This window comes from Nerophis lumbriciformis, linkage group LG37, assembly GCF_033978685.3.
Source record: "Nerophis lumbriciformis linkage group LG37, RoL_Nlum_v2.1, whole genome shotgun sequence".
Taxonomy (NCBI): domain Eukaryota; kingdom Metazoa; phylum Chordata; class Actinopteri; order Syngnathiformes; family Syngnathidae; genus Nerophis; species Nerophis lumbriciformis.
This window is the reverse complement of record NC_084584.2, coordinates 3440001-3457263: the sequence shown is the minus strand read 5'-3', so window position 1 is coordinate 3457263 and position 17263 is coordinate 3440001. Positions and strand designations below refer to the sequence as shown.

At 27.3% G+C, this 17263-nt stretch overlaps 1 protein-coding gene across 1 annotated transcript in view; it reads right to left on the bottom strand.

Annotated features, from left to right (window-relative positions):
* Positions 1-223: 223 nt before the first annotated feature.
* Positions 224-17263, bottom strand: part of LOC133577544 (uncharacterized) — an 18425-nt gene continuing 1385 nt past the window's right edge. The window contains exons 2-3 of the mRNA XM_061931491.2: positions 514-854; positions 224-480 (exon numbers count right to left, since the gene is read on the bottom strand). Coding sequence (XP_061787475.2) covers positions 463-480; positions 514-854 — 359 coding nt within the window. The 3' untranslated portion in view covers positions 224-462. The remainder of the gene's footprint in view (positions 481-513; positions 855-17263) is intronic.

Here is a 17263-nt window from a genome sequence, read left to right as displayed (position 1 = left end):
CGTGAGAGTTATGAATGAACCGCGCGTCATGTCTTGTAGTAGGCGCGTGCGTGCCGTGCGTGCGTGCCTCTCATCTGCAACGTGCGCAAGAGTGACGCAGGCATGCGCGCGTCACTGCATCCCCGACACACGTCACGGGGAGGGAGGGTGAGTCGGGCAAGCCGCCGGAAACCCATATAAGGGCATCGCAGCGTGCCGGCCACACCGGAAGCGAGGTGGGGAGGGGGGGGGGCGGAAGGAGCGGGAGTTGTAAGTGAAGGTGGTCCTGATGCTGACGTGAGTCACACTGCAGCACTCACCTCTGTCTCCATCACCATGGCAACACGAAGATGGACTCACCTCTTTGGTCCGTGGGGATAGAAGGTCTTCATCGTCCTGCCTGGAAAGGGTCCTCTTCTCCATCTTCTTCTCCTCCATCTTCTTCACCTCCGTCTCCATCACCATGGCAACACAAGGATGGACTCACCTCTTTGGTCCAAGGGGAAGAAAGTCTTCTTCGTCCTGCCTGGAAAGTGTCCTCTTCTCCTCCATCTTCTTCTCCATCTTCTTCACCTCCATCCTCTCCTCCATCTTCTTCTCCATCTTCTCCTCCATCTTCTTCTTCTCCATCCTCTCCTCCATCCTCTTCTTCTCTATCTTCTTCTCCTCCATCCTCTTCTTCTCCATCTTCTTCCCTTCCATCCTCTTCTTCTCCATCTTCTTCTTCTCCATCCTCTTCTTCTCCATCCTCTTCTCCATCTTCTTCATCTTCTTCATCTTCTTCTCCTCCATCTTCTTCTCCATCCTCTCCGCGGCCGCTGCTTCTCTCACAGAGCGGGCTCTCCCATCCTCCGTGGGCTTTTTATGGAGATGCCCTAGTAACTGGAAGCGGCAGGGGAGGGAGGGAGGGAGGGGGGTGGTGGTGGGGGGGGAGTGGGAGTGGGAGGAGGAGGAGGACGGGGAGGAGAGGGGGGGGGGATCTCATTCAAAGATTCACCTACACATGTTTGTGCGTGTCTACGTCACTGAGAGCCGCGCGCAGCTATTTATAAAAGGGGGCGGGGCCAGAGGGGAGCTCAGTTGCTTTCAACAAGCGTGTGGAAATGACGCGCGTGTGCGTGAAAGATCATAGAGATCGATTTTTTATTTTTTATTTTTTATTTTTTATTTTTTATTTTTTATTTTTTATTTTTTATTTTTTTATTTTTTATTTTTTTATTTTTTATTTTTTAATTTTTTTATATATCACTACTATAATCTTTAAATGTTGCAGAAATATGTGGATCATGTTGGCACACACACACACACACACACACACACACACACACACACACACGCACACACACACACACACACACACTTGAGTCGTGCATGAATCCATCCTGCACCTCAGGGAGATTTGGAGGGAGATCCTCGTCGTGCGTAGGCACACACACACACACACACACACACACACACACACACACACACGCACACACACACACACACACACACTTGAGTCGTGCATGAATCCATCCTGCACCTCAGGGAGATTTGGAGGGAGATCCTCGTCGTGCGTAGGCACACACACACACACACACACACACACACACACACACACACACACACACACACACACACACACACACACACACACACACACACCACACACACACACACACACACACACACACACACACACGAACATCATTCTACCAGACCAGGGGTGTCCAAAGTGACTGGTGAACTTAGTTGTTATTTTTTGGCAAATATTAGCTCATTTGGAATTTGATGCCTGCAACATGTTTCAAAAAAAGCTGGCACAAGTGGCAAAAAAGAGTGAGACTGTTGAGGAATGCTTGTCAAAAATTTAGTTTATGAAAATTTCATTGAGTTTTTGAAACATTTTTTTTGACTTTGTGTATTATCTTTGAGTTTGTGAAACATTTTTGAGTTTGTGAAATATTTTTGAGTTTATGAAACATTTTTTTGATTTTATGAAACATTTTTTTGAGTTTATGAAACATTTTTGAGTTTATGAAACATTTTTTTTGAGTTTGTGAAACATTTTTTTGAGTTTATGAAGCATTTTTTTGAGTTTGTGAAAAAAAATGTAGTTTATGAAAATTTCTTTGTGTTTTTGAAACATTTTTTTGACTTTGTGTATTATCTTTGAGTTTGTGAAACATTTTTGAGTTTGTGAAATATTTTTGAGTTTATGAAACATTTTTTTGAGTTTGTGAAACCTTTTTTTGAGTTTATGAAACATTTTTTTGAGTTTATGAAACATTTTTTTTGAGTTTGTGAAACATTTTTTTGAGTTTATGAAACATTTTTGAGTTTATGAAACATTTTTTTGAGTTTGTGACACATTTTTTTGAGTTTATGAAGCATTTTTTTGAGTTTGTGAAAAAAAATTTAGTTTATGAAAATTTCTTTGTGTTTTTGAAACATTTTTTTGACTTTGTGTATTATCTTTGAGTTTGTGAAACATTTTTGAGTTTGTGAAATATTTTTGAGTTTATGAAACATTTTTTTGAGTTTGTGAAACATTTTTTTGAGTTTATGAAACATTTTTTTGAGTTTATGAAACATTTTTTTTGAGTTTGTGAAACATTTTTTTGAGTTTATGAAACATTTTTGAGTTTATGAAAAAAAAATTTGAGTTTGTGAAACATTTTTTTGAGTTTATGCAGCATTTTTTGAGTTTGTGAAAAACAATTTAGTTTATGAAAATTTCTTTGAGTTTGTGAAACATTTTTGAGTTTGTGAAATATTTTTGAGTTTATGAAACATTTTTTTGAGTTTATGAAACTTTTTTTTTGAGTTTGTGAAACATTTGTTTGAGTTTATGTAACATTTTTGAGTTTATGAAACATTTTTTTGAGTTTGTGAAACATTTTTTTGAGTTTGTGAAACATTTTTTTTGAGTTTGTGAAACATTTTTTTGAGTTTCTGAAACATTTTTGAGTTTATGAAACATTTTTTTCAGTTTGTGAAACATTTTTTTGAGTTTATGAAGCATTTTTTTGAGTTTGTGAAAAAAAATTTAGTTTATGAAAATTTCTTTGAGTTTGTGAAACATTTTTGACTTTGTGAAACATTTTTGACTTTGTGAAACATTTTTGAGTTTATGAAACATTTTTGAGTTTATGAAATATTTTTTTGAGTTTGTGAAAAAAAATGCTCGTCAAAGACTTATTTGGAACATCCCACAGGTGAACAGGCTAATTGGGAACAGGTGGGTGCCATGATTGGGTATAAAAGTAGATTCCATGAAATGCTCAGTCATTCACAAACAAGGACGGGGGCGAGGGTCACCACTTTGTCAACAAATGCCTGAGCAAATTGTTTAAGATCAACATTTCTCAAGCAGCTATTGCAAGGAATTTAGGGATTTCACCATCTACGCTCTGTAATATCATCAAAAGGTGCAGAGAATCTGGAGAAATCACTGCACGTAAGCCATGATATTACACACCTTGGATCCCTCAGGCGGTACTGCATCAACAAGCGACATCAGTGTGTAAAGGATATCATCACATGGGCTCAGGAACACTTCAGAAAACCACTGTCAGTAACTACAGTTGGTCGCTACATCTGTAAGTGCAAGTTAAAAGTCTACCATGCAAAGCCAAAGCCATTTATCAACAACACCCAGAAACGCTTCGCTGGGCCCGAGCTCATCTAAGATGGACTCATGCAAAGTGGAAAAGTGTTCTGTGGTCTGACGAGTCCACATTTCAAATTGTTTCTGGAAACTGTGGACCAAAGAGGAAATGAACCATCCGGATTGTTCTCAGTCAAAAATGTTTCACAAACTCAAAAATGTTTCACAAACTTAAAATGTTTCACGAACTAAAAACATTTTTTTACAAACTCAAAAAAAAATGTTTCACAAACTAAAAAAAAATGTTTCACAAACTAAAAAATGTTTCACAAACTCGAAAATGTTTCACAAACTCGAAAATGTTTCACAAACTAAAAACTTTTTTTTTCACAAACTCAAAAAAAAATGTTTCACCAACTCAAAAAAAATGTTTCACAAACTCAAAAAAATGTTTCATAAACTCAAAAATGTTTCACAAACTCAAAAAAAATGTTTCACACACTCAAAAAAAAATGTTTCACAAACTCGAAAATGTTTCACAAACTCAAAAATGTTTCACAAACTCAATTTTTTTTCACAAACTCCCAAAAAAAGTTTCACAAACTCAAAAATGTTTCACAAACTCAATTTTTTTTTCACAAACTCAAAAATGTTTCACAAACTCAAAAAAAAAGTTTCACAAACTCAAAAAATGTTTAATGAACTTAAAAATGTTTCACAAACTCAAAGAAAAAGTTTCTCAAACTCAAAAAAAAGTTTCACAAACTCAAAAAAAAAGTTTCACAAACTCAAAAAAATTGTTTCATGAACTCACCAATGTTTCACAAACTCAAAAAAAAGTTTCACAAACTCAAAAATGTTTCACAAACTCTAAAGAAAGTTTCTCAAACTCAAAAAAAATGTTTCACAAACTCAAAAAAGTTTCACAAACTCAAAAAAAAAGTTTCACAAACTCAAAAAAAATGTTTCATGAACTCACCAATGTTTCACAAACTCAAAAAAAATGTTTCACAAACTCAAAAATGTTTCACAAACTCAAAAATATTTCACAAACTCCAAAAAAATGTTTCATAAACTCAAAAATGTTTCACAAACTCAAAATAAATGTTTCACACACTCAAAAATGTTTCACAAACTCAAAAATGTTTCACAAACTAAAAATATATATATATTTCGATTTGAGTTACTGAAAAATGTTGGGTTTATGAAAAAAATTTGAGTTTGTGAAACCTTTTTTTGAGTTTGTGAAACATTTTTTTGAGTTTATGAAACATTTTTTTGAGTTTATGAAACATTTTTTTGAGTTTGTGAAACATTTGTTTGACTTTGTGAAACATTTGTGGAGTGAAATTACCGCCAAAATTGCACAAACACAAAACAATGTTACACAAACTGAAAAATGTTTCACAAAATGGAACATTTTCAGTTTGAGTTTGTGAAAAATGTTGAGTTTATTAAACATTTTTTTGAGTTTGTGAAACATTTTTTTGAGTTTGTGAAACATTTTTGAGTTTGGGGGGGGGAAAAATTGCGTTTGTGAAACATTTTTTTGAGTTCGTGAAACATTTTGTCAAAACTCCACAAACGCAAAACAATGTTACACAAACTGAAAAATGTTTCACAAAATAAAACATTTTCAGTTTGAGTCTGTAACAACGTGGTCGCATAGTGATGCGGGTGTGGTTCTCCCAAGGATGCAGACGGCTTCGGACACAGCTTGCAGGTAGGAAAATGATTTATTTAAAATATAAATCGTACGGGGAACGAACAAAAGACGTGCAAATAGCAAAAGGCAAAAACAAAAGGACTAGCGTGGGAGCTAGCAGGCAAAATGGCATAGCGTGAAAAGCTAGCGGGAATCAAAGTTGTCGTCATCAGTTGTGTAAGAACAAACTAGGAAGCCAGACCGAGTGAGGCCAGGGCAAAGACTAAATAGCCCTCTGATTAGCGCCCGGGCAACAGGTGCGCGTCCCGGACACTAACCAGAGGCAGGTGTATACAATCTGCCGTCATGGCAACAGACATAAACGAAACTCAAGGTGCTGAAAACACATGTGACTCAAACATAAACAAACTATGATCCGGGCAGTGGATCGTAAAAAAATCTGTGAAAAATATTGAGTTTATGAAACATTTTTTGGAGTTTGTGGAACATTTTTTTGAGTTTGTAAAACATTTTTGGGAGTTTGTGAAAAAAAAATAGTTTGTAAAACATTTTTTGGAGTTTGTGAAATATTTTTGAGTTTGTGAAACATTTTTTTGATTTTGTGAAAAAAATTTGAGTTTGTGGAACATTTTTGAGTTTGTGGAACCTTTGTTTGAGTTTGTAAAACATTTTTGGGAGTTTGTGAAAAAAAAATAGTTTGTAAAACCTTTTTTGGAGTTTGTGAAATATTTTTGAGTTTGTGAAACATTTTTTTGATTTTCTGAAAAAAATTTGAGTTTGTGGAACATTTTTGAGTTTGTGGAACATTTGTTTGACTTTGTGAAACCTTTGTTTGAGTTTATGAAACAAACAATTAGTTTGTAAAACATTTTTTTGAGTTTGTGAAACATTTTTTTGAGTTTGTGAAACATGTCTTTGGAGTTTGTGAAACATTTTTTTGAGTTTGTGAAACATTTTTTTGAGTTTGTGAAACATGTCTTTGGAGTTTGTGAAACATTTTTTTGAGTTTGTGAAACATTTTTTTGAGTTTGTGAAACATTTTTTTGAGTTTGTGAAAGGTTTTTTTGAGTTTTCTGAGTTTCACTCCACATGAGGTACTTTAAGGAGTGAAATTACTGCCAAAACTCCACAAACGCAAAACAATGTTACGCAAACTGAAAAATGTTTCACAAAATAAAACATTTTCAGTTTGAGTTTGTGAAACATTTGTTTGAGTTTGTGGAACATTTGTTTGAGTTTATGAAAAAAACAATTAATTTGTAAAAAATTTTTAGAGTTTATGAAAAAAAAAATTGAGTTTGTGAAACATTTTTTTGAGTTTGTGAAATATTTTTGAGTTTGTGAAACATTTTTGAGTTTATGAAATATTTTTTTGAGTTTGTGAAACATTTTTTTGAGTTTATGAAACATTTTTTTGAGTTTGTGAAAAAAAAATTGAGTTTATGAAAAAAAAATTGAGTTTTTGAAACATTTTTTTGACTTTGTGTATTATCTTTGAGTTTGTGAAACATTTTTGAGTTTGTGAAACATTTTTTTGAGTTTATGAAACATTTTTTTGAGTTTGTGAAACATTTTTTTGACACTGTGTAATATCTTTGAGTTTGTGAAACATTTTTGAGTTTATGAAACATTTTTTTGAGTTTGTGAAAAAAAAATTGAGTTTATGAAAAAAAAATTGAGTTTTTGAAACATTTTTTTGACTTTGTGTATTATCTTTGAGTTTGTGAAACATTTTTTTGAGTTTGTGAAACATTTTTTTGAGTTTATGAAACTTTTTGGAGTTTGTGAAACTTTTTTTGACATTGTGTAATATCTTTGAGTTTGTAAAACATTTTTGAGTTTATGAAACATTTTTTTTGAGTTTGTGAAACATTTTTTTGAGTTTATGAAACATTTTTTGAGTTTGTGAAAAAAAAATTGAGTTTATGAAATTTTTTTTGAGTTTGTGAAACATTTTTGAGTTTGTGAAACATTTTTGAGTTTATGAAACATTTTTTTGAGTTTGTGAAACATTTTTTTGAGTTTATGAAACATTTTTTTGAGTTTATGAAACATTTTTTTTGAGTTTGTGAAACATTTTTTTGAGTTTATGAAACATTTTTGAGTTCATGAAACATTTTTTTTGAGTTTGTGAAACATTTATTTGAGTTTATGAAAAAAAAATTGAGTTTGTGAAAAGAAAATTGAGTTTATGAATTTTTTTTTGAGTTTTTGAAACATTTTTTTGACTTTGTGTATTATCTTTGAGTTTGTGAAACATTTTTGAGTTTATGAAACATTTTTTTGAGTTTGTGAAACATTTTTTTGAGTTTGTGTAATATCTTTGAGTTTGTGAAACATTTTTTTGAGTTTGTGAAACATTTTTTGACTTTGTGAAATATTTTTGACTTTGTGAAACATTTTTGAGTTTATGAAACATTTTTTTGAGTTTGTGAAACATTTTTTTGAGTTTATGAAACATTTTTTTGAGTTTGTGAAACATTTTTTTGACTTTGTGTAATATCTTTGAGTTTATGAAACATTTTTTTGAGTTTGTGAAACATTTTTTGACTTTGTGAAATATTTTTGACTTTGTGAAACATTTTTGAGTTTGTGAAACATTTTTGAGTTTATGAAAAATTTTTTTGAGTTTGTGAAACATTTTTTTGAGTTTATGAAACATTTTTTTGAGTTTGTGAAACTTTTTTTGACATTGTGTAATATCTTTGAGTTTGTGAAACATTTTTGAGTTTATGAAACATTTTTTTTGAGTTTGTGAAACATTTTTTTGAGTTTATGAAAAAAACAATTAGTTTTTAAAACATTTTTTGGAGTTTGTGAAACAGTTTTTTGAATTTGCGTAACATTTTTTAGAGTTTATGAAACATTTTTTGACTTTGTGAAATATTTTTGACTTTGTGAAACATTTTTGAGTTTGTGAAACATTTTTGAGTTTGTGAAACATTTTTGAGTTTGTGAAACATTTTTGAGTTCATGAAACATTTTTTTGAGTTTGTGAAACATTTTTTTGAGTTTATGAAACATTTTTTTGAGTTTGTGAAACATTTTTTTGACTTTGTGTAATATCTTTGAGTTTGTGAAACATTTTTGAGTTTATGAAACATTTTTTTGAGTTTGTGAAACATTTTTTGACTTTGTGAAATATTTTTGACTTTGTGAAACATTTTTGAGTTTGTGAAACATTTTTGAGTTCATGAAACATTTTTTTGAGTTTGTGAAACATTTTTTTGAGTTTATGAAACCTTTTTTTGAGTGTGTGAAACTTTTTTTGACATTGTGTAATATCTTTGAGTTTGTGAAACATTTTTGAGTTTATGAAACATTTTTTTTGAGTTTGTGAAACATTTTTTTGAGTTTATGAAACATTTTTTTGAGTTTGTGAAACTTTTTTTGACATTGTGTAATATCTTTGAGTTTGTGAAACATTTTTGAGCTTATGAAACATTTTTATTGAGTTTGTGAAACATTTTTTTGAGTTTATGAAAAAAAAATTTGAGTTTGTGAAAAAAAAAATTTAGTTTATGAAACATTTTTTTGACTTTGTGTATTATATTTGAGTTTGTGAAACATTTTTGAGTTTTTGAAACATTTTTTTGAGTTTTTGAAACATTTTTTTGACTTTGTGTAATATCTTTGAGTTTGTGAAACATTTTTTGAGTTTGTGTAATATCTTTGAGTTTGTGAAACATTTTTGAGTTTGTGAAACATTTTTGAGTTATAAAACATTTTTTTGAGTTTGTGAAACATTTTTTTGAGTTTATGAAACATTTTTTTGAGTTTGTGAAAAAAATTTTTGACTTTGTGTAATATCTTTGAGTTTATGAAACATTTTTTTGAGTTTGTGAAACATTTTTTGACTTTGTGAAATATTTTTGACTTTGTGAAACATTTTTGAGTTTGTGAAACATTTTTGAGTTTATGAAACATTTTTTTGAGTTTGTGAAACATTTTTTTGAGTTTATGAAACATTTTTTTGAGTTTGTGAAACTTTTTTTGACATTGTGTAATATCTTTGAGTTTGTGAAACATTTTTGAGTTTATGAAACATTTTTTTTGAGTTTGTGAAACATTTTTTTGAGTTTATGAAAAAAAACAATTAGTTTTTAAAACATTTTTTGGAGTTTGTGAAACAGTTTTTTGAATTTGCGTAACATTTTTTAGAGTTTATGAAACATTTTTTGACTTTGTGAAATATTTTTGACTTTGTGAAACATTTTTGAGTTTGTGAAACATTTTTGAGTTTGTGAAACATTTTTGAGTTTGTGAAACATTTTTGAGTTCATGAAACATTGTTTTGAGTTTGTGAAACATTTTTTTGAGTTTATGAAACATTTTTTTGAGTTTGTGAAACATTTTTTTGACTTTGTGTAATATCTTTGAGTTTGTGAAACATTTTTGAGTTTATGAAACATTTTTTTGAGTTTGTGAAACATTTTTTGACTTTGTGAAATATTTTTGACTTTGTGAAACATTTTTGACTTTGTGAAACATTTTTGAGTTTATGAAACATTTTTTTGAGTTTGTGAAACTTTTTTTGAGTTTATGAAACATTTTTTTGAGTTTGTGAAACTTTTTTTGACATTGTGTAATATCTTTGAGTTTGTGAAACATTTTTGAGTTTATGAAACATTTTTTTTGAGTTTGTGAAACATTTTTTTGAGTTTATGAAACATTTTTTTGAGTTTGTGAAAAAAAAATTGAGTTTATGAAAACATTTTTGAGTTTTTGAAACATTTTTTTTGACTTTCTGTATTATCTTTGAGTTTGTGAAACATTTTTGAGTTTGTGAAACATTTTTGAGTAATGAAACATTTTTTTGAGTTTGTGAAACATTTTTTTGAGTTTATGAAACATTTTTTTTGAGTTTGTGAAACATTTTTTTGAGTTTTTGAAACATTTTTTTGAGTTTGTGAAAAAAAAATTGAGTTTATGAAAACATTTTTGAGTTGTTGAAACATTTTTTTGACTTTGTGTAATATCTTTGAGTTTGTGAAACATTTTTGAGTTTGTGAAACATTTTTGAGTTTATGAAACATTTTTTTGAGTTTGTGAAACATTTTTTTGAGTTTATGAAACATTTTTTTGAGTTTATGAAACATTTTTTTTGAGTTTGTGAAACATTTTTTTGAGTTTATGAAACATTTTTGAGTTCATGAAACATTTTTTTTGAGTTTGTGAAACATTTTTTTGAGTTTATGAAAAAAAAAAATTGAGTTTGTGAAAAGAAAATTGAGTTTATGAATTTTTTTTTGAGTTTTTGAAACATTTTTTTTACTTTGTGTATTATCTTTGAGTTTGTGAAACATTTTTGAGTTTGTTCAACATTTTTGAGTTTATGAAACATTTTTTTGAGTTTGTGAAACATTTTTTTGAGTTTATGAAACATTTTTTTGAGTTTATGAAACCTTTTTTTGACATTGTGTAATATCTTTGAGTTTGTGAAACATTTTTTTGAGTTTGTGAAACATTTTTTGACTTTGTGAAATATTTTTGACTTTGTGAAACATTTTTGAGTTTATGAAACATTTTTTTGAGTTTGTGAAACATTTTTTTGAGTTTATGAAACATTTTTTTGAGTTTGTGAAACATTTTTTTGACTTTGTGTAATATCTTTGAGTTTATGAAACATTTTTTTGAGTTTGTGAAACATTTTTTGACTTTGTGAAATATTTTTGACTTTGTGAAACATTTTTGACTTTGTGAAACATTTTTGAGTTTATGAAACATTTTTTTGAGTTTGTGAAACTTTTTTTGACATTGTGTAATATCTTTGAGTTTATGAAATATTTTTTTGAGTTTGTGAAACATTTTTTGACTTTGTGAAATATTTTTGACTTTGTGAAACATTTTTGACTTTGTGAAACATTTTTGAGTTCATGAAACATTTTTTTGAGTTTGTGAAACATTTTTTTGAGTTTATGAAACATTTTTTTGAGTGTGTGAAACTTTTTTTGACATTGTGTAATATCTTTGAGTTTGTGAAACATTTTTGAGTTTATGGAACCTTTTTTTTTGAGTTTGTGAAACATTTTTTTGAGTTTATGAAACATTTTTTTGAGTTTGTGAAAAAAAAATTTAGTTTATGAAACATTTTTTTGACTTTGTGTATTATATTTGAGTTTGTGAAACATTTTTGAGTTTGTGAAACATTTTTGAGTTATGAAACATTTTTTTGAGTTTGTGAAACATTTTTTTGAGTTTATGAAACATTTTTTTGAGTTTGTGAAACTTTTTTTGACATTGTGTACTATCTTTGAGTTTGTGAAACATTTTTGAGTTTATGAAACATTTTTTTTGAGTTTGTGAAACATTTCTTTGAGTTTATGAAACATTTTTTTGAGTTTGTGAAAAAAAAAATTTAGTTTATGAAACATTTTTTTGACTTTGTGTATTATATTTAAGTTTGTGAAACATTTTTGAGTTTGTGAAACATTTTTGAGTTATGAAACATTTTTTTGAGTTTGTGAAACATTTTTTTGAGTTTATGAAACATTTTTTTGAATTTGTGAAACTTGTTTTGACATTGTGTAATATCTTTGAGTTTGTGAAACATTTTTGAGTTTGTGAAACATTTTTTTTGAGTTTGTGAAACATTTTTTTGAGTTTATGAAACATTTTTTTGAGTTTGTGAAAAAAAAATTGAGTTTATGAAATTTGTTTTGAGTTTTTGAAACATTTTTTTGACTTTGTGTTTTATCTTTGAGTTTGTGAAATATTTTTGAGTTTGTGAAACATTTTTGAGTTATGAAAAAAAAATTGAGTTTGTGAAACATTTTTTTGAGTTTATGAAACATTTTTTTGAGTTTGTGAAACTTTTTTTGACATTGTGTAATATCTTTGAGTTTGTGAAACATTTTTGAGTTTATGAAACATTTTTTTTGAGTTTGTGAAACATTTTTTTGAGTTTGCGAAAAAAAATTGAGTTTATGAAAATGTTTTTGAGTTTTTGAAACATTTTTTTGACTTTGTGTATTATCTTTGAGTTTGTGAAACATTTTTGAGTTTGTGAAACATTTTTTTGAGTTTATGAAACATTTTTTTGAGTTTGTGAAACATTTTTTTGAGTTTATGAAACATTTTTTTGAGTTTGTGAAACATTTTTTTGACATTGTGTAATATCTTTGAGTTTGTGAAACATTTTTGAGTTTATGAAACATTTTTTTGAGTTTGTGAAACATTTTTTTGAGTTTATGAAACATTTTTTTGAGTTTGTGAAAAAAAAATTGAGTCTATGAAAAAAAAATTGAGTTTTTGAAACATTTTTTTGACTTTGTGTATTATCTTTGAGTTTGTGAAACATTTTTGAGTTTGTGAAACATTTTTTTGAGTTTATGAAACATTTTTTTGAGTTTGTGAAACATTTTTTTGACATTGTGTAATATCTTTGAGTTTGTGAAACATTTTTGAGTTTATGAAACATTTTTTTGAGTTTGTGAAACATTTTTTTGAGTTTATGAAACATTTCTTTGAGTTTGTGAAAAAAAAATTGAGTTTATGAAAAAAAATTGAGTTTTTGAAAAAAAAATTGACTTTGTGTATTATCTTTGAGTTTGTGAAACATTTTTGAGTTTGTGAAACATTTTTTTGAGTTTATGAAACATTTTTTTGAGTTTGTGAAACATTTTTTTGAGTTTATGAAACATTTTTTTGAGTTTGTGAAACATTTTTGAGTTATGAAACATTTTTTTGAGTTTGTGAAACATTTTTTTGAGTTTATGAAACATTTTTTGGAGTTTATGAAGCATTTTTTGAGTTTGTGAAAAAAAATGGAGTTTATGAAAATTTCTTTGAGTTTTTGAAACATTTTTTTGACTTTGTGTATTATCTTTGAGTTTGTGAAACATTTTTGAGTTTGTGAAATATTTTTGAGTTTATGAAACATTTTTTTGAGTTTGTGAAACATTTTTTTGAGTTTATGAAACATTTTTTTGAGTTCATGAAACATTTTTTTGAGTTTGTGAAACATTTTTTTGAGTTTATGAAGCATTTTTTTGAGTTTGTGAAAAAAAACAGTTAGTTTGTAAAACATTTTTTGGAGTTTGTGAAACATTTTTGAGTTTGTGAAATATTTTTGAGTTTATGAAACATTTTTTTGAGTTTGTGAAACATTTTTTTGACTTTATGAAACATTTTTTTGAGTTTGTGAAACATTTTTTTGACTTTATGAAACATTTTTGACTTTATGAAACATTTTTTTGAGTTTGTGAAAAAAAAATTTGAGTTTATGAAACATTTTTGACTTTATGAAACATTTTTTTTGAGTTTGTGAAACATTTGTTTGAGTTTATGAAGCATTTTTTTGAGTTTGTGAAAAAAACAATTAGTTTGTAAAACATTTTTTGGAGTTTGTGAAACAGTTTTTTGAATTTGCGTAACATTTCTTAGAGTTTATGAAACATTTTTTTTAATTTGTGAAACATTTTTTTGACTTTGTGAAACATTTTTTTTAGTTTGTGAAAATTTCATTGAGTTTTTGAAACATTTTTTTGACTTTGTGTATTATCTTTGAGTTTGTGAAACATTTTTGAGTTTGTGAAATATTTTTGAGTTTATGAAACATTTTTTTGAGTTTGTGAAACATTTTTTTGAGTTTGTGAAACATTTTTTTGAGTTTATGAAACATTTGTTTGACTTTGTGAAATATTTTTGACTTTGTGAAACATTTTTGACTTTGTGAAACATTTTTGAGTTTATGAAACATTTTTTTGAGTTTGTGAAACTTTTTTTGACATTGTGTAATATCTTTGAGTTTATGAAATATTTTTTTGAGTTTGTGAAACATTTTTTGACTTTGTGAAATATTTTTGACTTTGTGAAACATTTTTGACTTTGTGAAACATTTTTGAGTTCATGAAACATTTTTTTGAGTTTGTGAAACATTTTTTTGAGTTTATGAAACATTTTTTTGAGTGTGTGAAACTTTTTTTGACATTGTGTAATATCTTTGAGTTTGTGAAACATTTTTGAGTTTATGGAACCTTTTTTTTTGAGTTTGTGAAACATTTTTTTGAGTTTATGAAACATTTTTTTGAGTTTGTGAAAAAAAAATTTAGTTTATGAAACATTTTTTTGACTTTGTGTATTATATTTGAGTTTGTGAAACATTTTTGAGTTTGTGAAACATTTTTGAGTTATGAAACATTTTTTTGAGTTTGTGAAACATTTTTTTGAGTTTATGAAACATTTTTTTGAGTTTGTGAAACTTTTTTTGACATTGTGTACTATCTTTGAGTTTGTGAAACATTTTTGAGTTTATGAAACATTTTTTTTGAGTTTGTGAAACATTTCTTTGAGTTTATGAAACATTTTTTTGAGTTTGTGAAAAAAAAAATTTAGTTTATGAAACATTTTTTTGACTTTGTGTATTATATTTAAGTTTGTGAAACATTTTTGAGTTTGTGAAACATTTTTGAGTTATGAAACATTTTTTTGAGTTTGTGAAACATTTTTTTGAGTTTATGAAACATTTTTTTGAATTTGTGAAACTTGTTTTGACATTGTGTAATATCTTTGAGTTTGTGAAACATTTTTGAGTTTGTGAAACATTTTTTTTGAGTTTGTGAAACATTTTTTTGAGTTTATGAAACATTTTTTTGAGTTTGTGAAAAAAAAATTGAGTTTATGAAATTTGTTTTGAGTTTTTGAAACATTTTTTTGACTTTGTGTTTTATCTTTGAGTTTGTGAAATATTTTTGAGTTTGTGAAACATTTTTGAGTTATGAAAAAAAAATTGAGTTTGTGAAACATTTTTTTGAGTTTATGAAACATTTTTTTGAGTTTGTGAAACTTTTTTTGACATTGTGTAATATCTTTGAGTTTGTGAAACATTTTTGAGTTTATGAAACATTTTTTTTGAGTTTGTGAAACATTTTTTTGAGTTTGCGAAAAAAAATTGAGTTTATGAAAATGTTTTTGAGTTTTTGAAACATTTTTTTGACTTTGTGTATTATCTTTGAGTTTGTGAAACATTTTTGAGTTTGTGAAACATTTTTTTGAGTTTATGAAACATTTTTTTGAGTTTGTGAAACATTTTTTTGAGTTTATGAAACATTTTTTTGAGTTTGTGAAACATTTTTTTGACATTGTGTAATATCTTTGAGTTTGTGAAACATTTTTGAGTTTATGAAACATTTTTTTGAGTTTGTGAAACATTTTTTTGAGTTTATGAAACATTTTTTTGAGTTTGTGAAAAAAAAATTGAGTCTATGAAAAAAAAATTGAGTTTTTGAAACATTTTTTTGACTTTGTGTATTATCTTTGAGTTTGTGAAACATTTTTGAGTTTGTGAAACATTTTTTTGAGTTTATGAAACATTTTTTTGAGTTTGTGAAACATTTTTTTGACATTGTGTAATATCTTTGAGTTTGTGAAACATTTTTGAGTTTATGAAACATTTTTTTGAGTTTGTGAAACATTTTTTTGAGTTTATGAAACATTTCTTTGAGTTTGTGAAAAAAAAATTGAGTTTATGAAAAAAAATTGAGTTTTTGAAAAAAAAATTTGACTTTGTGTATTATCTTTGAGTTTGTGAAACATTTTTGAGTTTGTGAAACATTTTTTTGAGTTTATGAAACATTTTTTTGAGTTTGTGAAACATTTTTTTGAGTTTATGAAACATTTTTTTGAGTTTGTGAAACATTTTTGAGTTATGAAACATTTTTTTGAGTTTGTGAAACATTTTTTTGAGTTTATGAAACATTTTTTGGAGTTTATGAAGCATTTTTTGAGTTTGTGAAAAAAAATGGAGTTTATGAAAATTTCTTTGAGTTTTTGAAACATTTTTTTGACTTTGTGTATTATCTTTGAGTTTGTGAAACATTTTTGAGTTTGTGAAATATTTTTGAGTTTATGAAACATTTTTTTGAGTTTGTGAAACATTTTTTTGAGTTTATGAAACATTTTTTTGAGTTCATGAAACATTTTTTTGAGTTTGTGAAACATTTTTTTGAGTTTATGAAGCATTTTTTTGAGTTTGTGAAAAAAAACAGTTAGTTTGTAAAACATTTTTTGGAGTTTGTGAAACATTTTTGAGTTTGTGAAATATTTTTGAGTTTATGAAACATTTTTTTGAGTTTGTGAAACATTTTTTTGACTTTATGAAACATTTTTTTGAGTTTGTGAAACATTTTTTTGACTTTATGAAACATTTTTGACTTTATGAAACATTTTTTTGAGTTTGTGAAAAAAAAATTTGAGTTTATGAAACATTTTTGACTTTATGAAACATTTTTTTTGAGTTTGTGAAACATTTGTTTGAGTTTATGAAGCATTTTTTTGAGTTTGTGAAAAAAACAATTAGTTTGTAAAACATTTTTTGGAGTTTGTGAAACAGTTTTTTGAATTTGCGTAACATTTCTTAGAGTTTATGAAACATTTTTTTTAATTTGTGAAACATTTTTTTGACTTTGTGAAACATTTTTTTTAGTTTGTGAAAATTTCATTGAGTTTTTGAAACATTTTTTTGACTTTGTGTATTATCTTTGAGTTTGTGAAACATTTTTGAGTTTGTGAAATATTTTTGAGTTTATGAAACATTTTTTTGAGTTTGTGAAACATTTTTTTGAGTTTGTGAAACATTTTTTTGAGTTTATGAAACATTTGTTTGACTTTGTGAAACATTTTTGACTTTGTGAAACATTTTTGGGTTTATGAAACATTTGTTTTGAGTTTGTGAAACATTTTTTTGAGTTTATGAAGCATTTTTTGAGTTTGTGAAAAAAAAATTTAGTTTATGAAAATTTCTTTGTGTTTTTGAAACATTTTTTTGACTTTGTGTATTATCTTTGGGTTTGTGAAACATTTTTGAGTTTGTGAAATATTTTTGAGTTTATGAAACATTTCTTTAAGTTTGTGAAACAGTTTTTTGAGTTTATGAAACATTTTTGAGTTTATGAAACATTTTTTTTGAGTTTGTGAAACATTTTTTTGAGTTTATGAAGCATTTTTTTGAGTTTGTGAAAAAAACAGTTAGTTTGTAAAACATTTTTTGGAGTTTGTGAAACATTTTTGAGTTTGTGAAATATTTTTGA